This window comes from Heterodontus francisci, chromosome 46 (assembly GCF_036365525.1).
Source record: "Heterodontus francisci isolate sHetFra1 chromosome 46, sHetFra1.hap1, whole genome shotgun sequence".
Taxonomy (NCBI): Eukaryota; Metazoa; Chordata; class Chondrichthyes; order Heterodontiformes; family Heterodontidae; genus Heterodontus; species Heterodontus francisci.
The window spans coordinates 20,011,933-20,036,882 of NC_090416.1; the positions used below are offsets into that span (position 1 = coordinate 20,011,933).

Genomic DNA, 24,950 nt, shown 5'->3' on the forward strand with positions numbered 1-24,950 from the left:
GAGTGGGCGGGGTTTAATCGTCACTGGCCTCGGCTCCGGACAGGTTTCGCAGCCGCCATGTTTATGCGTGGCAGTATGGGCAAAGACTAACTATGAAATATTTAAGTCTTCAGACGACATTATATCCGAATCTCGGAAGCTACCAAAGTTTTGATTCCAGGAAGACAGGTTCTCCCGCAACCATAAAGAGAAGTAAAGTCGTGGGATGTGAACACTTTGCAAAACGCTCCGGCGAGCATCGCTCTGCCCATCGCAAAGATGGCGGCCAGCTGAGTGGCAGGCTGGTTATCCAGTCAGCGAGCGCAGGACGCGAGGAGGGCGGGGACCTCATTGCACTGAGCCAATGGGCTGGCCGGAGGGGCCCTGGCCGCCAATTGCTGACATGCGCAGTGGTGTTGATCAGGGCGGTGACGTCAGTGGTGCCAGGCTGGAAGTTGTGGTGAGTTGTGAGTTGTCAGTGGATCCCCTCACTGCTAATGCAGAAAAAGACGGTCAGAATGTAAACATTCATCAACTTGACTTGGCCCAGAATGACTGAACAGTTAAAACTGACAGCAGCAATATGCCAGGCTTGTCAAACTAGTTTGACACAGTCTCTTCCCCCAACCTGTCAAGGGGTAGGGCAGATCCAGGATCCAGGATCTCTCTGTATCCTGGAGGCTTCAGCCTGTGTGCAAAGACCAGAATGCAGTCCTCACAGCTGTGTGCACAGCATCCAAAATAGAGGCCACTTATCAGACTGGCTGCTCACACAGCTCTGAGGACACGGCATCTGGAAGAGGCACCTGGTATAGTATAACCATCACAGCAGAGGCTTCCCCTTGATAGAGTAGCCATGTCACTGTGTGACTGACTGACCCCTCGATAGTGCGGCCCTGTCACTGTGTGACTGACTGACCCCTCGATAGTGCGGCCCTGTCGCTGTGTGACTGACTGACCCCTCGATAGTGCCGCCATGTCACTGTGTGACTGACTGACCCCTCGATAGTGCGGCCCTGTCACTGTGTGACTGAACCCTCGATAGTGCGGCCCTGTCACTGTGTGACTGACTGACCACTCGATAGTGCGGCCCTGTCACTGTGTGACTGACTGACCCCTCGATAGTGCGGCCCTGTCACTGTGTGACTGACTGACCCCTCGATAGTGCGGCCCTGTCACTGTGTGACTGACTGAACCCTCAATACTGCGGCCCTGTCACTGTGTGACTGACTGAACCCTCAATAGTGCGGCCCTGTCACTGTGAGACCGACTGACCCCTCGATAGTGCAGCCCTGTCACTGTGTGACTGAACCCTCGATAGTGCGGCCCTGTCACTGTGTGACTGACTGACCCCTCGATGGTGCAGCCCTGTCACTGTGTGACTGACTGACCCCTCGATGGTGCGGCCCTGTCACTGTGTGACCGACTGACCCCTCGATAGTGCGGCCCTGTCACTGTGTGACCGACTGACCCCTCGATAGTGCGGCCCTGTCGCTGTGTGACTGACCCATCGATAGTGCGGCCCTGTCACTGTGTGACTGACTGACCCATCGATAGTGCGGCCCTGTCACTGTGTGACTGACCCCTCGATAGTGCGGCCCTGTCACTGTGTGACTGACTGATCCCTCGATAGTGCGGCCCTGTCACTGTGTGACCGACTGACCCCTCGATAGTGCGGCCCTGTCACTGTGTGACTGACTGACCCCTCGATAGTGCGGCCCTGTCAATGTGTGACTGACCCCTCGATAGTGCGGCCCTGTCAATGTGTGACTGACCCCTCGATAGTGCGGCCCTGTCACTGTGTGACTGACCGACCCCTCGATAGTGCGGCCCTGTCACTGTGTGACTGACTGACCCCTCGATAGTGCGGCCCTGTCACTGTGTGACCGAGTGACCCCTCGATAGTGCGGCCCTGTCACTGTGTGACTGACCCCTCGATAGTGCGGCCCTGTCACTGTGTGACTGACTGACCCCTCGATAGTGCGGCCCTGTCACTGTGTGATTGACCCCTCGATAGTGCGGCCCTGTCACTGTGTGACTGACTGACCCCTCGATAGTGCGGCCCTGTCACTGTGTGACTGACCCCTCGATAGTGCGGCCCTGTCACTGTGTGACTGACTGACCCCTCGATAGTGCGGCCCTGTCACTGTGTGACTGACTGAGCCCTCGATAGTGCGACCCTGTCACTGTGTGACTGACCCCTCGATAGTGCGGCCCTGTCACTGTGTGACTGACTGACCCCTCGATAGTGCGGCCCTGTCACTGTGTGACTGACTGACCCCTCGATAGTGCGGCCCTGTCACTGTGTGACTGACCCCTCGATAGTGCGGCCCTGTCACTGTGTGACTGACTGACCCCTCGATAGTGCGGCCCTGTCACTGTGTGACTGACTGACTCCTCGATAGTGCGGCCCTGTCACTGTGTGACTGACTGACCCCTCGATAGTGCGGCCCTGTCACTGTGTGATTGACCCCTCGATAGTGCGGCCCTGTCACTGTGTGACTGACTGATCCCTCGATAGTGCGGCCCTGTCACTGTGTGACCGACTGACCCCTCGATAGTGCGGCCCTGTCACTGTGTGACTGACTGACCCCTCGATAGTGCGGCCCTGTCAATGTGTGACTGACCCCTCGATAGTGCAGCCCTGTCAATGTGTGACTGACCCCTCGATAGTGCGGCCCTGTCACTGTGTGACTGACCGACCCCTCGATAGTGCGGCCCTGTCACTGTGTGACTGACTGACCCCTCGATAGTGCGGCCCTGTCACTGTGTGACCGAGTGACCCCTCGATAGTGCGGCCCTGTCACTGTGTGACTGACCCCTCGATAGTGCGGCCCTGTCACTGTGTGACTGACTGACCCCTCGATAGTGCGGCCCTGTCACTGTGTGATTGACCCCTCGATAGTGCGGCCCTGTCACTGTGTGACTGACTGACCCCTCGATAGTGCGGCCCTGTCACTGTGTGACTGACTGAGCCCTCGATAGTGCGGCCCTGTCACTGTGTGACTGACCCCTCGATAGTGCGGCCCTGTCACTGTGTGACTGACTGACCCCTCGATAGTGCGGCCCTGTCACTGTGTGACTGACCCCTCGATAGTGCGGCCCTGTCACTGTGTAACTGACCCCTCGATAGTGCGGCCCTGTCACTGTGTAACTGACCCCTCGATAGTGCGGCCCTGTCACTGTGTAACTGACCCCTCGATAGTGCGGCCCTGTCACTGTGTGACTGACTGACCCCTCGATAGTGCGGCCCTGTCACTGTGTGACTGACTGAGCCCTCGATAGTGCGGCCCTGTCACTGTGTGACTGACCCCTCGATAGTGCGGCCCTGTCACTGTGTGACTGACTGACCCCTCGATAGTGCGGCCCTGTCACTGTGTGATTGACCCCTCAATAGTGCGGCCCTGTCACTGTGTGACTGACCCCTCGATAGTGCGGCCCTGTCACTGTGTGACTGACCCCTCGATATTGAGTCTTTCAGGTATGCAGGTGTGACTTGCAGTTATTTGAGGAAGAAGTAGTGTGCACTAGTTATTAGGCTGAAGAAATTGAATGAAGGTTATGGTGCAGTTTGTTTAATCTCTTGTTCTTTTATTTGGAAGTGTTGATTGGCCTGTTATTTACTCTCTTTAAATTGTTTCTACCATCAGTTGTCCTGCAGCCTCCTGACCTGTTCCTCAATGCCACTGTTTGCAGGAGTCTGCCATTGTTTGCCATAACAACACTCGATGGTTCACTGGCCTCGACATTTGCTTTCACCTCCGTGACATGTCTTTGGATGGATGCAAGATGCTGCTTTTAACTTAATGTCCAGTGGCTGCAGGTACACTATTTTCAACTCTGATCAATCTGGCTCAAATCACAACAAACCGTTTTGATCTCCTCATCTAAGAAAGGATATGCTTGTCATAGAGGGAGTGCAATGGCGGTTTTCCAGACTGATACCTGGGATGGTGGGATTGTCTGATGAGAGATTGAGGAAACTGGGCCTGTATTCTCTATAGTTTCAAAGAATGAGAGGTGATCTTATTCTAACTTAAAAAATTCTTACAGGACGTGACAGGGTGGATGTAGATAGGATGTTTCCCCTGCCTGGTGAGTCTAGAAGCAGGGGACATAGTCTCAGAATAAGGGGGAGACCATTTAAGACTGAGGTGAGGAGGCATTTCTTCACTCAGAGGATGGTGAATCTTTGGAATTCTCTACCCCAGAAGGCTGTGGAAGCTCAGTCATTGAGCATGTTCAAGACAGAAATCATTAGATGTCTGGAAACTTATGATATCAAGGAATATGGGGATAGTAATTGAATGGTGGAGCAGGCTCGACGGGCTGAATGGCCTACTCCTGCTTCTATTACCTATATTCCTAAATCTCCAGTCTCACATGGAACAGTTGCAGGGACAGGGAACTAATAGGGATTGGGATCAAGATATGTTTGATGAGGACAGTGTAGAGGGAGTTTTACTCTGTATCTAACCCCGTTTTTTTTTTTTTTTGTTTTTTTTTCCAAATTGACCAGCCAATCCCCGTTTTTTTTTTTTTTTTTATACCCCAGGCCCCTTTTATATTTTTCACATCGAGGGGGCCTTTATCCCTCAGGCCCCCTTTATGTACATATTTACAGTTTTAAAATAACTTTATTAAAACAGATAAATAAACAAAAAACTCAAATTAAAATGCCATTCTCGGCGTCGACGATGCACTCCAGTCCCTGCGGTGCCCACCGGTCGCGGAAGGCCTCAAGCGTACCGGCAGACACCGCATGCTCCTTTTCCAGGGACACCCGGGCGCGAATGTAACCGCGGAAGAGGGGCAGGCAATCGGGGAGGACGGAACCCCCGACGGCCCGCAACCTGGACCTGTGAATTGCCACCTTGGCCAGGCCCAGGAGCAGACCGACGAGGAGATCCTCCTCCCGGCCCAAGCCCCTCCGCACCGGGTGCCCAAAGATCAGGAGCGTGGGACTGAAGTGCAGCCAGAATTTGAGGAGCAGCCCCTTCAGATACTCAAAGAGGGGCTGCAACCTCGCACACTCCGTATAAATGTGGAACACGGACTCGTCCAGGCCGCAGAAAGTACAGGTGGCCTGGGAGTCCGTGAACCTACTTAAAAGCCTATTGCACGGGACTGCTCTGTGCAGCACCCTCCACCCCAGGTCCGCGATGTAAAGGGGGAAGACTCCCGCGTAGAGAGACCTCCATCGGGGTTTCCCCTCGCCGCCAGATGGCAACGCGGACCGCCAGGGCGTGTCCGGCCGGCTGACGAGGGCGAGGAAGTGGAAAGTGTGCAGGAGCAGCCCGTACAGGAAACCCCTCCGCGCCGATTGGAATGGCACGGAGGGCATTTCCGAGAGGCGGCTCGGGTTGTGCGGGACCGGCTCCCGAGGAGGGTTTCGGGGCCTGGGTCCGATGAGCAGTTCCGGCCGAGCGGGGGTCAGCTCGGCCGGGATCGCTCCGCACTCCCGAGCCCCCTCGCCACCCGCAGTGAGGGGCGTCCCGGGGGTTTCGGCTACTCCTCCGCCCGCCGGACCGTCCCCGGAGTCAGCCGCCCGGACAGCCGAGGCGCTCTCCTCCGCCGGCGGGGGAGCGCCCTGACTGGAGGCGACCATGTTCCAGACTCGGAAAAGATCCCGGTAAAAGACAGGCAACTCCCTCAGAGAGGCGCGGCTAACGGACTCCACCGGGAGCTGCGTGTCGTCTTGAAGGCAGTGACACTGGCGGAAAAAATACGTCGCCAGCGCACACCATCTGGGAGGACGCTCGACGTACAGGTATCTCTGCAGGGTCCGAAGGCGGAGAGTCGCAGCCTGGGTGCGGACGCACACCAGCGACTGACCGCCCTCCTCGATCGGGAGACTCAGGACCGCGGCAGAGACCCAGTGTTTCCTCTTGCCCCAGAAGAAATCGACGAGTTTCTTCTGGATCTTGGTGGCAAATACAGGGGGCGGGGCCAAAGTGACCAACCGGTACCACAGCATGGAGGCCACCAGTTGGTTTATGACCAACGCTCGGCCCCTGTAGGAAAGCACTCGGAGCAGTCCTGTCCAGCGCCCCAGCCGAGCGGTGACTTTCGCCTCCAACTCCTGCCAGTTTGCCGGCCAGGCTTCCTCAGCGGGGCTAAGGTGGACTCCCAGATAGAGGAGGTGCGTGGTGCTCCACGCAAAAGGTGTCATCTCCTCCGGCAGGGAGTCCACCCGCCACTGACCAACCAGGAGTCCGGAACATTTCTCCCAATTGATCCTCGCGGAGGACGCGGCAGAAAAGGTCTGCTGGCAGTCGCGCATCCTCCGCAAGTCAACGGGATCTGTGATTGCGAGGAGCACGTCGTCGGCGTAAGCCGAGAGGACGACCCGCATGGCCGGCTCGCGCAGAGCCAATCCCATCAACCTCCTGCGAAGCAGGCACAGGAAGGGCTCCACGCAGATGGTATACAATTGGCCGGACATGGGGCACCCCTGACGCACTCCTCTCCCAAATCGAAGGGGCGCCGTCAAGGACCCGTTAACTTTGACTAGACACTCTGCGGCGGCGTATAAAAGTCGGACCCGGGCCACGAAATGCGGCCCGAGTCCGAAAGCGCGCAGAGTCCCGAAAAGGTAATCGTGATCCACCCTGTCGAACGCCTTCTCCTGATCGAGGGAGAGAAAGGCGACCGACTGACCAGTCCTCTGGGAAAGATGGATCAGGTCCCGGACCAGGTGGATGTTGTCCTGGATGGACCGGCCCGGGACCGTGTAGGACTGGTCGGGGTGGATCATGTGGGCCAGCACGGAGCCCAGGCGGGTAGACATAGCCCGGGCAAAGATCTTATAATCCGTGCTGAGGAGGGAGACCGGACGCCAGTTTTTAAGCAGGCGGAGATCGCCCCTCTTCGGCAGCAGGACGATGACCGCCCTGCGCCACGAGAGGGGCATCTCCCCGGACGCCAGGCTTTCCCCCAGGACCCGCGCGTAATCGTCCCCCAGGACGTCCCAGAACGCCCTGAGGAACTCCACGGTCAACCCATCCAGCCCTGGGGATTTGCCCCTCGAGAGCTGGTGGAGGGCGCCAGTCAGCTCCGCCAACGTGAGCGGAGCCTCCAATCCTTCGGCGCCCTCCGGGCTGACCTGCGGCAGGTCCTCCCACAAAACTCTGCGCGCATCCTCGCTGGACGGATCCGGAGAGAACAACGCACTGTAATACGTCCGGACCAGGAGGCCCATTCCCTCCGGATCCGTGATGGAGGATCCGTCGTCGGCCAGCAGCTCAACGAGCTGCTTACGGACCCCCCGCCATTTTTCCAGCGAGTAGAAGAAGGGTGAGGCGCGGTCCAAATCTTCCAGGATCTGGATCCGCGACCTCACGTACGCGCCTCGGGACCCTATGAGCTGCAGGTTCCTCAGCGCGCCCTTCTTCTCTTTGTACGCCTGCCACAGGGCCGGGTCCGCGACGGCATGACCGAGGCGGGATTCCAAGTCGAGCACCTCCCTCTCAAGGCGCCCGATCTCGGCTTCCCGCCTCTTGGTCGACCCCTTCGCGTACTCCTGACAGAAGACGCGGATGTGAGTCTTGCCCACATCCCACCATAGCCTCAAGGAGGGGAAGCCCCCCTGCTTCCTTCTCCAGTCGGCCCAGAATCGACAGAACGAGTCCCGAAATCGCACGTCCTCCAGCAGCCGGTTGTTAAAGTGCCAGTACGCGGACCCCGCCCGCGTGCGGAGCGGAGTAAACTCCGCCCACACCAGGCGGTGGTCCGAGCACGGCACCAGCCGCATGGAGGCCGCTGAAACGCGGGAGACGTACGCCTGCGAAATGTAGAGGCGGTCGATTCGCGACCCCCCTCCTCCAGACCTCCACGTGAAGGCGCTGGAGTCGGGATGGAGATTCCGCCAGACGTCCACCAAGTTAAGGGAGCTGATCAGTCCCCTCAACTTCTCCACCGACGCTTGGCCGCGCTGGGGACCGGAGCGATCCCCCACCTCGAGGGTGCAGTTAAAATCCCCCCCGAGGATGATGAGTTCCATCGATAGCGGCGAGTGCAAGAGAGCGGACACCTCTTCAAAGAAGCGCGCTTGCAAAGCGCCGGGCCTGGGCGCGTACACGTTCACAAAGTGGAGCGGCACGCTACCCAGGCGAACGGCGAGGTGGAGCAAGCGGCCCGGCACTAGCTCCTTGACCCCCAAGATCTCCGGCTGAAAAGTCGGGGCCAACAAGATAGCCACCCCACTAGAAATAGGGGTGAGGTGACTCATGTAGACCCCACCCTGCCACTCCAGGAGCCAGGTGGCTTCGTCTCCCGGAACGGTGTGGGTTTCCTGCAGAAAGCTCACCGCGTATCTCCCTTCCCTAAGGACTGAGAGATTGTGAAATCTGCGGTGAGCCCCCCTGCTGCCGTTGATGTTGAGGCTGGCTATGGTTATCTTCATGTCAAAGGTACTTAAAACCCGTCACCAACAGCTCACTGTGAGGAGGGAGTGGAAGTGCACCTGGCCCTCCACTCCCCCAGCAACCCATTGAGGAACACATTAAAACGGCGCCTCTCAACCAGTTTCACGTCTGCGCGCTTGCCCGCTATCTTAAGGGCGGCACGGACGGACTGGATGATCAGCGCCAGATTCGACCAACGGTCGAGGGCCAGCTGAACTTTATTGCGGCAACCCCTGCAAGCCGCGAGGAAATCCCGGAGTTCCGCCGTGGGGATGAGAGGAGATTCGGTGGGAGGCACGAGGGACTCCACCACCTCACTGGCGATGGAATCAAGATCATCCTCCGTGCCCCGCACCGAATCCCCATCCTCCTCCGGGTCGTCACCGCCAGCGGCCGACACATCCACCACACACTGTGGGGCGGACGTCCCGGCCGCGCCAGCTGGTCCCGCCTCCGTCACGATCCCACCCCCAGGATCGATGGCGGAGGAGTCCTCTCTGGGTTCTATTGTGAAACTGGAGCCTGTAGGCACCAGCGGCTCAGGACCCCCCTCCACCTCCGTCCCCAGGGCAATGAGTGGTCCAGGGGAGACAGAAGTTCCCGACTCCGGGAAACCAGCCGGAGCCGAGATTGGAGGCGGAGGGAGGAGGCTATCTCCCGCTCTGCCAGCACCCACAGGCCCAGCAGGTGGGGCAGCATTCTCAGTTATAACTGGGTCGGGTGTCTCCTGGTTGGTGGTGGACTCCGGCTGGGAGGCCCGACCCTCTGGGGCCTCGCCCTCCCCTTCATTCAGGACACCCGACCCAGTAGCAGTGGCAGAATGGGCGGCTTCCCCAGGCTCCCCCACCACAAGCAGGGCCCCACTTACTCCTTCAGGAGGGGCCTCATGTACCGGGGCCATCCCCTCCCCTCCATCCTGAGGAATAGGGAGCACCTGCCCGGACTTTGCAGCCTTGGTGGTGGCGGTAGGGGAAACCTGGGGACCCGAAACAGGAGACAGCTCCCCTCCAACAGATGGGCCCTGCGCCTCAGGGCCCCTTGTTACCTCTGTGGAGGGGTGCCTTCTCCTCTTTTTCCCAGTTGTGTGCAGAGGCTCAGAGACCTCCATATCATCAGAGGCCTCCACCTCCACACTCTCCTTTTTTTTATTCACCCTGGGCCTGAGCCCAGCCCTGGGGCAAGTTGACTTCCCGAGATCGGGCCTTGGGCTGAGCTCAGGCTCGGGTAGTGTCACGATATCCAGGGGACGCGCCTCTCGATGTTTATTTCTCCTCCGCGCCTTCCTTCCACTTGGACGGTCACCCCCCTCCCTGCCGGAGGCCGTGAAAACCACAGCCTCCGGTACCGACTGAATGGTATCTGGTGGTGGTGTAGTGGGGGTGGGAGGAGGTGCAGCGTCGCCACCCTGGGCCGCTGAGTTGGAGTTGGCAGCCGGGAGGTTGGGGCAGTTCTTACGAACATGCCCCACCCCCTTACAGACATGGCACCGCACCCCGTCCAAGGTCCAGAAGACGCGGTAGGCCGTCCCCTGGAATTCTACATTGAAGTGGCCCTCTGTCACCTCCTCCCGCGCCAGCCGCAAGAATAACTGGCGGCGGAAGGAGTAGACGTGTCGGAGGCTGTTCTCCCGAAGACCGAGCGGGACTGGGGTGAGCCCCGTCTTTACCTCCCCCAGATGGTGCAGGTGGGGAAGGAGGAGCTCACCAGGGATGAAGGGTGGGACATTGGATAAAATGAGCCTTTGCGCAGTGGCCTCCAGGGGGTCCACTGGCAGAAAGGTCCCGCCCACGGTGAGCCCCTTGCTCAGAGCCAGGGACACCGCCCGCTCGGTCTTCAGGAAAAACACTGCCTTCCCGTACATTTTAGAGGCTGCAACAATGGCCGAAGGGCCGACAACCTCGGCCATTGCTTTCACGCATGCCTCTATAGTCATGTTCGGGTGGACGTAGCTCTTGACCCCATGCTTCGTTGTTAATAAAGCAAACGGTGACGGGGCAACAGGTGCAGCTGCAGCAGCCGCAGCAGCATATGAACGGGAAGGCCCCGCCACCGGCGAAGAGGGGCTTGCCATGGGGTCTAAGAGCTACGCCCACCCCCAAGAAACAAAACAAATTTACACAATTTTTTTAAAAAAGCAAACTTTAAACAAGGTGGAGTGGGAGTAGAGGAGGATGGCGTAGGATGGTAAAGGAAAAGGGGAGGATAGGTGATTGAGGCGACTGAGTGGAGGAAGGGAGAGAAAGGCTGAAAAGGATGTTTGTTTCAACTGCCAGTTGGAGCACCTTTATCACAATTAGTCCAAACTTGTTTGTTGTCTTCCAGTTGGGGGAGGCTTCTTCGCCCGGGACGGCTGGAGCCGCCCGGTACTCTCCTCTTCTGATTTTAACAAGACAGTCTTCACCCGGGCAACTCCAGCTGTCCCGAGCAGGCAGTTGGGGTGGGGAGGGAGCTCCCTGTGTGCAAACACCAATACAAACACAGGGGCCCTTACTGGATTTGGCTGCCCCACCCCTGAGTCTTCAGGCCTCTTCTCCCTCCCCCAAACAGTTTAAACTTAATAGTCTTTCAGGTGCCCCGACACCCACCTCTCCAGAAAAATTGCAGCCTTCCTTGATGGTTTCCCTCCACTCTGTATTCACCTTTCTCCAATCTCTCTCTCCAGTTGCTGCAGTTTCCACTCTCCTCTCTGCAATTGCTGCAACACAGGTGCAGCTGCTCCCCCTGATTGCTGGCAGGAAGTGCTCCAAATTGACCAGCCAATCCCAGTGCTGTACCTGTCCTGGGAGTGTTTGATGGGGACAGTGTGGAGGGAGCTTTACTCTGTATCTAACCCCGTGCTGTACCTGTCCTGGGAGTGTTTGATGGGGACAGTGTAGAGGGAGCTTTACTCTGTATCTAACCCCGTACTGTATCTGTCCTGGAGTTTTGCATGTGGGAATTTACATAAGATAAAGCACATTAAAAGGTAATTATTCTGTAAATTGTTTCAGGTGTATAAAGAATGGATGTTACCAATCGGGAGCTGTTAGGTGTTTACTCTGAGCAGCAGGCGAGGTTATTTCTGGAAAGTGGAGATTCTGCATCAAGCAGTATGTTTCTTGCACAGGAAGAAAATGACACAAGTTGTGAAAAGCTGCTGGAGGAATGGGCGGTTCCCAGAGTCAGTGTGAGTGCTGCAAAGAGGGGCTAATCACAGCCCAACCCCCCCGGTCCCCCAGCGTGGAGAGACGGTGCCCCCGGTCCCCCAGCGTGGAGAGACGGTGCCCCCGATCGCCCCGATCCCCCAGCGTGGAGAGACGGTCCCCCCGGTCCCCCAGCGTGGAGAGACGGTGCCCCCGGTCCCCCAGCGTGGAGAGACGGTGCCCCCGGTCCCCCAGCGTGGAGAGACGGTGCCCCCGGTCCCCCAGCGTGGAGAGACGGTGCCCCCGGTCCCCCAGCGTGGAGAGACGGTGCCCCCGGTCCCCCAGCGTGGAGAGACGGTGCCCCCGGTCCCCCAGCGTGGAGAGACGGTGCCCCCGGTCCCCCAGCGTGGAGAGACGGTGCCCCCGGTCCCCCAGCGTGGAGAGACGGTGCCCCCGGTCCCCCAGCGTGGAGAGACGGTGCCCCCGGTCCCCCAGCGTGGAGAGACGGTGCCCCCGGTCCCCCAGCGTGGAGAGACGGTGCCCCCGGTCCCCCAGCGTGGAGAGACGGTGCCCCCGGTCCCCCAGCGTGGAGAGACGGTGCCCCCGGTCCCCCAGCGTGGAGAGACGGTGCCCCCGGTCCCCCAGCGTGGAGAGACGGTGCCCCCGGTCCCCCAGCGTGGAGAGACGGTGCCCCCGGTCCCCCAGCGTGGAGAGACGGTGCCCCCGGTCCCCCAGCGTGGAGAGACGGTGCCCCCGGTCCCCCAGCGTGGAGAGACGGTGCCCCCGGTCCCCCAGCGTGGAGAGACGGTGCCCCCGGTCCCCCAGCGTGGAGAGACGGTGCCCCCGGTCCCCCAGCGTGGAGAGACGGTGCCCCCGGTCCCCCAGCGTGGAGAGACGGTGCCCCCGGTCGCCCCGGTCCCCCAGCGCGGAGAGACTGTCCCCCCGATCGCCCCGATCCCCCAGCGTGGAGAGACTGTCCCCCCGATCCCCCAGCGTGGAGAGACTGTCCCCCCGATCCCCCAGCGTGGAGAGACTGTCCCCCCGATCCCCCAGCGTGGAGAGACTGTCCCCCCGATCCCCCAGCGTGGAGACGGTCCCCCCATCCACCAGTCTCCATGCCCAGAATTTCTGTAATTGCCTCCGCCTCTCTCTTTTCCTCTACGATGCTCCTTCACTCCTAACTCTTTCAGCAAGTTTACTGTCAGCTGTCTGAGTATCTGCTGCTGTGGCTCAGTGTTGAATTTTGTTTGATTTATACTCCTGTGAACCCTGGATGTGATACTATGTTAAAGGTTTAGAAAAATGGCAAATGTTGTTGGCTGTGCTCAGTCTGAGGCTGCGTCTCTCTCTCTCTCTGTCTCTGCAGAATTTGAACCAGAGTGAGCCTGAGGACATGTTACAGAGAATGATTAACCCCAACGAGGTTTACAGTAGCAGGGGCACTGCGGAAACAGCCTCCGAGACTGACAGCGGAATCTCAGATGACCAGCGACCTGACAGTCCACAGCACAGTGACCCCGGACGTGACCCTGACTCCAGCCCCAGCACAATCTACCAGGTTGCGTATGGAGTCAGCGTCTTGGATAGCGTGAAGACAGAGGAGTCAGCCAGCAGCAAGGACCTTGTGTCGGTCGAACTCGGTCAGTGGCCCGGCGACTGGGGCGGGGGCGGCCCGTGACCCGGGGGCGGGGGCAGGGGCCGGGGACAAGTTTGGTCAGAACCCATGGTCAAATATCCTGCAAACAGAGAGAAAGCTTGACCACCTGGGTGGAGAGGGCGGCCGGTGTCTGTGTGACCTGTGCCCCAGTGATGGTCAGTTCAGAATGAGTGACTGAGGGACGTGTGGTTCTGTATTGTAGGTGGCTGGAACACCCAGATGCTGGTACCGGAGGCTTGCATTGTGGACAGTGCAGCGGGATTCTCAAGCAGTGTGAGAAGGCCACCGTCCGTCACAGACAGTGACACAGACATCACCGACAGCCAGATGGTATGCAGGGCAAGAATGGCAGAGGAGGCAGAATATAAAACACAGTGCCAACCATCACCCAACCGGCAGCATTGAGACACCATACTGTGGAACCCTGTTGGTGCTCCTCACCTGGGACTCCCAGCAGCTCCAGCATCAGACTCCATGCCCATGTGTGCCTCAATCTGCTGGCATTAGCCCATGCATAGGCAGCCTGTAAGGGGAACAACACACTGAGACAAGCGGCTTAGTATCACAGGGTGGCCCGATTCAATGCAGGGCAACCATCCAGTGAGAGTCAGTACTTTCAGGAGAGGAGGGGACCCGTACCCCAGTGAGAGTCAGCACCTTCAGGAGAGGAGGGGACCCGTACCCCAGTGAGAGTCAGCACCTTCAGGAGAGGAGGGGACTCGTACCCCAGTGAGAGTCAGCATGTTCAGGAGAGGAAGGGACCCGTACCCCAGTGAGAGTCAGTACCTTCAGGAGAGGAAGGGACCCGTACCCCAGTGAGAGTCAGCACCTTCAGGAGAGGAGGGGACCCGTACCCCAGTGAGAGTCAGTACCTTCAGGAGAGGAGGGGACTCGTACCCCAGTGAGAGTCAGCACCTTCAGGAGAGGAGGGGACTCGTACCCCAGTGAGAGTCAGCATGTTCAGGAGAGGAAGGGACCCGTACCCCAGTGAGAGTCAGTACCTTCAGGAGAGGAGGGGACCCGTACCCCAGTGAGAGTCAGTACCTTCAGGAGAGGAGGGGACTCGTACCCCAGTGAGAGTCAGCATGTTCAGGAGAGGAAGGGACCCGTACCCCAGTGAGAGTCAGCACCTTCAGGAGAGGAAGGGACCCGTACCCCAGTGAGAGTCAGCACCTTCAGGAGAGGAAGGGACCCGTACCCCAGTGAGAGTCAGCACCTTCAGGAGAGGAGGGGACCCGTACCCCAGTGAGAGTCAGTACTTTCAGGAGAGGAGGGGACCCGTACCCCAGTGAGAGTCAGCACCTTCAGGAGAGGAGGGGACCCGTACCCCAGTGAGAGTCAGTACTTTCAGGAGAGGAGGGGACCCGTACCCCAGTGAGAGTCAGCACCTTCAGGAGAGGAAGGGACCCGTACCCCAGTGAGAGTCAGTACCTTCAGGAGAGGAGGGGACCCGTACCCCAGTGAGAGTCAGTACTTTCAGGAGAGGAGGGGACCCGTACCCCAGTGAGAGTCAGCACCTTCAGGAGAGGAGGGGACCCGTACCCCAGTGAGAGTCAGTACTTTCAGGAGAGGAGGGGACCCGTACCCCAGTGAGAGTCAGCACCTTCAGGAGAGGAGGGGACCCGTACCCCAGTGAGAGTCAGTACTTTCAGGAGAGGAGGGGACCCGTACCCCAGTGAGAGTCAGCACCTTCAGGAGAGGAGGGGACCCGTACCCCAGTGAGAGTCAGTACTTTCAGGAGAGGAGGGGACCCGTACCCCAGTGAGAGTCAGTACTTTCAGGAGAGGAGGGGACCCGTACCCCAGTGAGAGTCAGCACCTTCAGGAGAGGAGGGGACCCGTACCCCAGTGAGAGTCAGTACTTTCAGGAGAGGAGGGGACCCGTACCCCAGTGAGAGTCAGCACCTTCAGGAGAGGAAGGGACCCGTACCCCAGTGAGAGTCAGTACTTTCAGGAGAGGAGGGGACTCGTACCCCAGTGAGAGTCAGCACCTTCAGGAGAGGAGGGGACCCGTACCCCAGTGAGAGTCAGTACTTTCAGGAGAGGAGGGGACCCGTACCCCAGTGAGAGTCAGCACCTTCAGGAGAGGAAGGGACCCGTACCCCAGTGAGAGTCAGTACTTTCAGGAGAGGAGGGGACCCGTACCCCAGTGAGAGTCAGCACCTTCAGGAGAGGAAGGGACCCGTACCCCAGTGAGAGTCAGTACCTTCAGGAGAGGAGGGGACCCGTACCCCACTGAGAGTCAGTACTTTCAGGAGAGGAGGGGACCCGTACCCCAGTGAGAGTCAGCACCTTCAGGAGAGGAAGGGACCCGTACCCCAGTGAGAGTCAGTACTTTCAGGAGAGGAGGGGACCCGTACCCCAGTGAGAGTCAGCACCTTCAGGAGAGGAAGGGACCCGTACCCCAGTGAGAGTCAGTACCTTCAGGAGAGGAGGGGACTCGTACCCCAGTGAGAGTCAGCACCTTCAGGAGAGGAGGGGACCTGTACCCCAGTGAGAGTCAGCACCTTCAGGAGAGGAAGGGACCCGTACCCCAGTGAGAGTCAGTACCTTCAGGAGAGGAGGGGACTCGTACCCCAGTGAGAGTCAGCACCTTCAGGAGAGGAGGGGACCCGTATCCCAGTGAGAGTCAGCACCTTCAGGAGAGGAGGGGGGCTGGGTGGGGGAGACGGGATGTTGGGTTCTGACAAGAGTGGTGGGGGGGGGGGCGGGGGTTGGAGTGGGGGAACCATGACTGTCGAGGGGTGGGGTGGGGGGGGTGGTGTCCGGAAGTTGTGCAGATTGTGGCTGAGGGAGGAGCTCAGATTAATTTTACTTTTTTTTTGCCAGCATTTCCTTGATCTAACTCTGACTGAGGAGGAGGAACGGCTCCTAAATCAGGAGGGGATTGTCCTACCCAGTAACCTGCCTCTGACCAAGGTAAACAGTCTCTCCTTAGAGAGAGGCGGAGAGTTTAGGGAAGGAATTCCAGAGTTTAGGGCCCCAGGCAGCTGAAGGCACGGCCGCTGATGGAGTGATGGGAATCGGGGGATGGGCAAGAGGCCAGAATTGGAGGAGTGCAGAGATCTCTGAGGGTTGTAGGGACTGGAGGAGGTTACAGAGATAGGGAGGATGGAGGGGTTGGAGGAGGTTACTGTGATGGAGAGACTGGAGGAGGTTACTGTGATAGGGAGGATGGAGGTGTTGGAGGAGGTTACTGTGATAGGGAGGATGGAGGTGTTGGAGGAGGTTACTGTGATAGGGAGGATGGAGGTGTTGGAGGAGGTTACTGTGATAGGGAGGATGGAGGTGTTGGAGGAGGTTACTGTGATAGGGAGGATGGAGGTGTTGGAGGAGGTTACTGTGATAGGGAGGATGGAGGTGTTGGAGGAGGTTACTGTGATAGGGAGGATGGAGGTGTTGGAGGAGGTTACTGTGATGGGGAGGATGGAGGTGTTGGAGGAGGTTACTGTGATGGGGAGGATGGAGGTGTTGGAGGAGGTTACTGTGATAGGGAGGATGGAGGTGTTGGAGGAGGTTACTGTGATGGGGAGGATGGAGGAGGTTACTGTGATGGGGAGGATGGAGGAGGTTACTGTGATGGGGAGGATGGAGGAGGTTACTGTGATGGGGAGGATGGAGGAGGTTACTGTGATGGGGAGGATGGAGGAGGTTACTGTGATGGGGAGGATGGAGGAGGTTACTGTGATGGGGAGGATGGAGGAGGTTACTGTGATGGGGAGGATGGAGGAGGTTACTGTGATGGGGAGGATGGAGGAGGTTACTGTGATGGGGAGGATGGAGGAGGTTACTGTGATGGGGAGGATGGAGGAGGTTACTGTGATGGGGAGGATGGAGGAGGTTACTGTGATGGGGAGGATGGAGGAGGTTACTGTGATGGGGAGGATGGAGGAGGTTACTGTGATGGAGGGACTGGAGGGGGTTACTGTGATGGAGGGACTGGAGGGGGTTACTGTGATAGGGGGATGGAGGGACTTGAGGAGGTTACTGTGATGGGGGGATGGAGGGACTTGAGGAGGTTACTGTGATGGGGGGATGGAGGGACTTGAGGAGGTTACTGTGATGGGGAGGATGGAGGGGTTGGAGGAGGTTACTGTGATGGGGAGGATGGAGGGACTGGAGGAGTTTACTGTGATGGGGGGGATGGAGGAGGTTACTGTGATGGGGGGGATGGAGGAGGTTACTGTGATGGGGGGGATGGAGGAGGTTACTGTGATGGGGGGGATGGAGGAGGTTACTGTGATGGGGGGGATGGAGGAGGTTACTGTGATGGGGGGGATGGAGGAGGTTACTGTGATGGGGGGGATGGAGGAGGTTACTGTGATGGGGAGGATGGAGGAGGTTACTGTGATGGGGAGGATGGAGGGACTGGAGGAGTTTACTGTGATGGGGGGGATGGAGGAGGTTACTGTGATGGGGGGGATGGAGGAGGTTACTGTGATGGGGGGGATGGAGGAGGTTACTGTGATGGGGGGGATGGAGGAGGTTACTGTGATGGGGGGGATGGAGGAGGTTACTGTGATGGGGAGGATGGAGGAGGTTACTGTGATGGGGAGGATGGAGGGGTTGGAGGAGGTTACTGTGATAGGGAGGATGGAGGGGTTGGAGGAGGCGACTGTGATAGGGGGGATGGAGGAGGTTACTGTGATGGAGGGACTGGAGGAGGTTACTGTGATGGAGGGGATGGAGGAGGTTACTGTGATGGGGGGGGGAGATGGAGGAGGTTACTGTGATGGGGGGGGGAGATGGAGGAGGTTACTGTGATGGGGGGGGATGGAGGAGGTTACTGTGATGGGGGGGGGGATGGAGGAGGTTACTGTGATTGGGGGGGGGGATGGAGGAGGTTACTGTGATTGGGGGGGGGGATGGAGGAGGTTACTGTGATCGGGGGGGGGGAATGGAGGAGGTTACTGTGATCGGAGGGGGAATGGAGGAGGTTACTGTGATCGGGGGGGGGGGGAATGGAGGAGGTTACTGTGATGGGGGGAGATGGAGGAGGTTACTGTGATGGGGGGGGAGATGGAGGAGGTTATTGTGATCGGGGGGGGGGGATGGAGGAGGTTACTGTGATGGGGGGGGGGGATGGAGGAGGTTACTGTGATAGGGGGGGCGGGGATGGAGGAGGTTACTGTGATAGGGGGGGCGGGGATGGAGGAGGTTACTGTGATAGGGGGGGCGGGGATGGAGGAGGTTACTGTGATAGGGGGGGCGGGGATGGAGGAGGTTACTGTGATAGGGGGGGCGGGGATGGAGGAGGTTACTGTGATCGGGGGGGGGGGATGGAGGAGGTTACTGTGATCGGGGGGGGGGATGGAGGAGGTTACTGTGATCGGGCGGGGATGGAGGAGGTTACTGTGATAGGGGGGGCGGGGATGGAGGAGGTTACTGTGATAGGGGGGGCGGGGATGGAGGAGGTTACTGTGATAGGGGGGGCGGGGATGGAGGAGGTTACTGTGATAGGGGGGGCGGGGATGGAGGAGGTTACTGTGATAGGGGGGGCGGGGATGGAGGAGGTTACTGTGATGGGGGGGGAGATGGAGGAGGGAGATGGAGGAGGTTACTGTGATGGGGGGGGAGATGGAGGAGGGAGATGGAGGAGGTTACTGTGATGGGGGGGGAGATGGAGGAGGGAGATGGAGGAGGTTACTGTGATGGGGGGGGGGAGATGGAGGAGGGAGATGGAGGAGGTTACTGTGATGGGGGGGGAGATGGAGGAGGTTACTGTGATGGGGGGGGAGATGGAGGAGGTTACTGTGATGGGGGGGGAGATGGAGGAGGTTACTGTGATGGGGGGGGAGATGGAGGAGGTTACTGTGATGGGGGGGGAGATGGAGGAGGTTACTGTGATGGGGGGGGAGATGGAGGAGGTTACTGTGATGGGGGGGGAGATGGAGGAGGTTACTGTGATGGGGGGGGAGATGGAGGAGGTTACTGTGATGGGGGGGGAGATGGAGGAGGTTACTGTGATGGGGGGGGGGAGATGGAGGAGGTTACTGTGATGGGGGGGGGGAGATGGAGGAGGTTACTGTGATGGGGGGGGGGGAGATGGAGGAGGTTACTGTGATAGCGGGGGGGGGGATGGAGGAGGTTACTGTGATAGGGGGGGGGGGGGATGGAGGAGGTTACTGTGATAGGGGGGGGGGGGGAGATGGAGGAGGTTACTGTGATCGGGGGGGGGATGGAGGAGGTTACTGTGATGGGGGGGGGGAGATGGAGGAGGTTACTGTGATCGGGGGGGGGGATGGAGGAGGTTACTGTGATAGGGGGGGGGGGGAGGATGGAGGAAATTACTGTTCTTCTATTTTCTCCCCAGGCAGAAGAACGGATTTTGAAGAAAGTTCGGAGAAAAATCCGTAACAAACAATCAGCCCAAGAGAGTCGAAGGAGGAAGAAGGAATACATCGATGGATTGGAGAACAGGTGAGGGGCGGGGCCGGTGGAGTGCAGGGGCGGGGCCGGTGCAGGAGGGGCGGGGCCGGAGGGGCGGGGCCGGTAGTGTGAAGGGGCGGGGCCGGTAGAGTGCAGGGGCTGGTTGCCGGAGGGGCGGGGCTGGTTGCCGGAGGGGCGGGGCTGGTGGCCGGAGGGGCGGGGCTGGTGGCCGGAGGGGCGGGGCTGGTGGCCGGAGGGGCGGGGCTGGTGGCCGGAGGGGCGGGGCTGGTGGCCGGAGGGGCGGGGCTGGTGGCCGGAGGGGCGGGGCTGGTGGCCGGAGGGGCGGGGCCGGTGGCCGGAGGGGCGGGGCCGGTGTCTGTGCACTCACTGCTTCCTCTCTCTGTTCTCAGAGTGTCTGTTTGTACAGTTCAGAATCAGGAACTCCAGAAACAAGTCCTGCAGCTCGAACATCACAATGTGTGAGTGTCCATCATGGCCGCTTCCTCAGGGGCTGATCACTGGGGTAGAGTCCCCAACTGTACTGACCCTCCGGCAGCGCGGCGCTCCCTCGGCACTGACCCTCCGGCAGCGCGGCGCTCCCTCGGCACTGACCCTCCGACAGTGCGGCACTCCCTCAGTACTGACCCTCCGACAGTGCGGCGCTCCCTCAGTACTGACCCTCCGACAGTGCAGCACTCCCTCAGTACTGACCCTCCGACAGTGCGGCACTCCCTCAGTACTGACCCTCCGACAGTGCGGCGCTCCCTCAGTACTGACCCTCCGACAGTGCTGCACTCCCTCAGTACTGACCCTCCGACAGTGCGGCGCTCCCTCAGTACTGACCCTCCGACAGTGCGGCGCTCCCTCAGTACTGACCCTCCGACAGTGCGGCGCTCCCTCAGTACTGACCCTCCGACAGTGCGGCGCTCCCTCAGTACTGACCCTCCGACAGTGCGGCGCTCCCTCAGTACTGACCCTCTGATTGGCTGATGACTGATGTTTTATGTCTCCAGGTCTCTGTTGAGCCAGCTACGCAGGTTACAGTCTCTGATTAAACAGACGTCTAACAAGGCAGCACAGACCAGTACTTGCATCATGGTGAGGATCCTACAATCAAACTAGCGCTGGGCAGTACAGAGCATGATCCCACGTGGTCATTGGTCCTGGCATAGCTTGGTGATCTCAGTCAGCCTGGTGCAATGAAATGGTCCAAAGCCAGCAGCGTGGATGTCAGGCTATGAGCAGATTAGGCTGGGCAGTGATTCCACACATAGTCGAATAGGCACCTGGCACCCACCATCTAGGTTAACAGGTGAAGAATGGGTGAGCCCCGTCTTTCCATCACCCGATGTCAAAACGCAGGTCTCTGGGCAGTGATCCCCTTGTGCCTCCCCCCCAGCCCGTGACACTAAGGCCAGTGTCAGGCCACAGTATGATCAGCAAACTGGCAGAGTCCAGGGCTCTCCGGGTCTGTGTGGTTAACAGGGCTGTTCCTTCACCATCTGTGGCATTGACATGTTAACTTTAATAATTCAACAACAACTCCCATTGACATAGCGTCTTTAACATCATAAACCATCCCAAGGTGCATCACAGGAGTGATTATCAAACAAAATTAGATATCAAGCTTCATAAGGAGACATTAGGACCGGTGACTAGAAGTGTAGTAAAGAAGTCAGTTTAAGGAATGTAAGGAGGAGGGAGAGATGGAGAGGTTCAGAGAGGGAATTCCAGAGTTTAGGGTCCAGGCAGCTGAATGCAAGACCGCCAATGGTGGAGCGATGGGAATTGGGGGATGGGCAAGAGGACGGAATTGGAGGAGTGCAGAAATCTCAGAGGGGAGTAGGGGTTGTAAGAGGTAGTAAGGTGGTGAGTTTTAAAATGGAGGTGTTCTCGGACCGGGAGTGGGTGGCGGTCAGCGAGCTCGGACCGGGAGTGGGGGTGGCGGTCAGCGAGCTCAGGGTGAAGGTGAATGGGACATGCTGTGGGTTTGGATATGGGGCACTGTGTATTGGATGAGCTGATGTTTAAGAAGGGTAAAAGGTCTTCACAATGGATTGGATATGGAGTCGGAAGCTCAGCGTATACTCCGATATGAGGCTGAGGATGTGAATGGACAGGTTGAACCTGAGACAATTTATCTCTCGATGCAAACCAACACTTTGATATTTCTCGCACGTGATGCTTCAGTTCCACCTCTGTGAGCCAATGTGACCACGTAGTGATAGAGTCAATCATCAGCTTGATCCCTTACTCTCTCTCTTTACTATCCCTCTCCCACAGATTCTGACCTGCTCCCTGGTGCTGCTGATTTTTCCCAGTTACAAACTCTTCCGATTGGATACTCCAGTTAACCAACAGGGATACAAGCCCACTGGAGGTACAGTATTGAGGCAGGGTGACACCATGAACTTTCTCATGGGTTCAGCATTGCCAGCAGTGGGTTATACTGGTGGTGGTCAGTTTCGGCTCGCTGACAGTGCGGCGCTCCCTTGGTACTGACCCTCCGACAGTGCGGCGCTCCCTCGGTACTGACCCTCCGACAGTGCGGCGCTCCCTCGGTACTGACCCTCCGACAGTGCGGCGCTCCCTCGGTACTGACCCTCCGACAGTGCGGCGCACCCTCGGTACTGACCCTCCGTCAGTGCGGCGCACCCTCGGTACTGACCCTCCGACAGTGCGGCGCTCCCTCGGTACTTGACCCTCCGACAGTGCGGCGCTCCCTCGGTACTGACCCTCCGTCAGTGCGGCGCACCCTCGGTACTGACCCTCCGACAGTGCGGCGCTCCCCTCGGTACTGACCCTCCGACAGTGCGGCGCTCCCCCGGTACTGACCCTCCGACAGTGCGGCGCTCCCTCGGTACTGACCCCTCCGACAGTGCGACGCTCCCTCGGTACTGACCCCTCCGACAGTGCGGCGCTCCCTCAGTACTGACCCTCCGACAGTGCGGCGCTCCCTCAGTACTGACCCTCCGACAGTGCGGCGCTCCCTCAGTACTGACCCTCCGACAGTGCGGCGCTCCCTCAGTACTGACCCTCCGACAGTGCGACGCTCCCTCAGTACTGACCCTCCGACAGTGCGACGCTCCCTCGGTACTGACCCTCCGACAGTGCGGCGCTCCCTCGGTACTGACCCTCCGACAGTGCGGCGCTCCCTCGGTACTGACCCTCCGACAGTGCGGCGCTCCCTCGGTACTGACCCTCCGACAGTGCGGCGCTCCCTCGGTACTGACCCTCCGACAGTGCGGCGCTCCCCCGGTACTGACCCTCCGACAGTGCGGCGTTCCCTCGGTACTGACACTCCGACAGTGCGGCGCTCCCTCGGTACTGACCCTCCGACAGTGCGGCGCTCCCTCGGTACTGACCCTCCGACAGTGCGGCGCTCCCTCGGTACTGACCCTCCGACAGTGCGGCGCTCCCCCGGTACTGACCCTCCGACAGTGCGGCGCTCCCCCGGTACTGACCCTCCGACAGTGCGGCGCTCCCCCGGTACTGACCCTCCGTCAGTAATGCACCAGGATTGTCGACCTGCATTCTGTGCTCGAGTCACTGGGGAGAGTCTCTGCCAAGCTGAGTGTGATGGTGGACCCTGTACCACAGATGCAGTCAGCCCCATACAAAGGAACATCGGAACAGGAGGAGGCCATTCAGCCCCTCGAGCATGTTCTGCCCTTCATTGAGAATGTGGCCGATCTATACCCTAACTCTTGATTCTGTAACTCTCAATACCCTTAACCAAGATAAACTCAGGAGATGACAGGAGAAACGTGACAGAGTGTAAAGATTTCAATTATTTTGGGGAATTAAAGGTTAATTTTCCCTCCACATAATCATTCCTTGTTTCTTTTTTACTTTTTCCTGTTAGTAATTTCCAGGACGATCTTAACAGATCTTGAATCCTACCGGATATCGGATTTTGCTGAGAACTCTGTTTCTGGGGTTGTCGAATCTGTGGAGCTGCAGGAAGATGCAATCCTATCGGTCAACAACCTCGTACCTGACTCCCAACACCAGCCAATTATCAGAGTGAATCGGTCAGGTCTGCTGGCAAAGGCTGACATTTCTCGAGGTAACCGCCTGGAAGACTCACAGCTCCAGAAAAACCATCAGGAATTCCTCATCTGGCAGCCAACCGGATTTATCCAACTCCAGCACTGCAGTCCCAATCTCCGAGCTGCACCACAGACAAATCCCAGCTGACATTTCAACCCCCGCAGGCCAGGAATCCAGAGCCGCCTCTGTTAAACTGGGGCACGCAGACGAGATGTGAAAGGATCATTCACATGTTTCAGCTCTAAGGGAGGGTGATTGACCAGTCTATCAGAACTTGCAGCCTTCAGCCCTGTGTGATGGACAGGTCATCAATGACCGGCCAATGATCACACCAAGCTCTATGACCAGTGCTAACTCTCAGACACTCCATTCCAAATACCCCATTCCTTCTTGAAGGGACAGATTGCTGCCCACCTGGAATGGCAGCTGACGTTGTACACGCCTTTCATTGGTCTGCAGTTTCTCATTTCTGAGGTTTGTAAATGGTTCTTCATAAAAACTCAAAGAGCCCCCTCTCTCTACCTCTGTCTCTCTCCTCATCCCCCCCTTCCTACCACTCTGTCTCCCTTGCTGTATCGATCACTCTCTCTCCCTACATATATATATATATCTCTGTATCTGTTTGTTCTAGAATACTGTTTACATGCAATAAAATATTTTGACCTGTACTTCTTAAAGGTGGTTTTATCTAATTGTTTTTAATGTATTACACTGATTTATTTTCTGCTATTTGGAAGCTGCTTCTAATTGGAGCCATTTTCACCATCGGTGTGGGAGGCCGAGCCAACCACATCTTCAAAGTGTTTACAGTGAAGGGACTATGTGAGCTAGACCAGGCGGGAAAGCAGAATTGAATCCCAAGATCAGCCATGATGGTATTGAATGGCAGAGCAGGCTCGATGGGCCATATAGTCGACTCCGTCTCCTATTTCTTGTGTTCAATTAAACTAATGGAACACTGACCTTTCCATTGAGAATGGGACAACACGGAAGGATCACAAATCCAGCCATCAGAAACTAAGGCAGAAAGAAAGGACTCAACAAGGAGTTAGACAGTAACAGAGAGGGTTGGTGATGTGGTTAATATTGTGTTTGACAAGGTCCCACACAATAGACCTGTCAGCAAAAGTAAAACCCATGTGATTAAAGGGAGAGTGACAGAATGATGAGAGGCAATAGAACTGTTACAGTTTTAAAGGAGGTGCAGCCTGGGGGGGGGGGGGGTGTACAGACACAAATTTTGAAGTTAGGAAAGTTGTTTTGAAAAAAAAAGCATATGGGATCCTGAGTTGTATTAATAGGGGAAGAGAGTACAGTAACGGGGTTCAGTTAAACTCTTTACAAATCACTGGTCAGTCCCCAACTG

General features: G+C 58.1%; 1 protein-coding gene across 1 annotated transcript; it reads left to right on the forward strand.

Moving 5' to 3' along the window:
- Positions 1-21: 21 nt before the first annotated feature.
- On the forward strand, positions 22-24,245 carry LOC137356809 (cyclic AMP-responsive element-binding protein 3-like protein 4). The gene is given in 12 exon segments (XM_068022598.1): positions 22-439; positions 3,630-3,802; positions 11,375-11,550; positions 12,873-13,146; positions 13,366-13,493; positions 15,992-16,081; positions 19,476-19,582; positions 19,942-20,010; positions 20,545-20,629; positions 21,815-21,911; positions 23,397-23,629; positions 23,631-24,245. Coding segments are annotated over 10 exon segments (1,419 nt in total). The 5' UTR covers positions 22-439; positions 3,630-3,802; positions 11,375-11,385; the 3' UTR covers positions 23,802-24,245.
- The last annotated feature ends 705 nt before the right edge of the window (positions 24,246-24,950 follow it).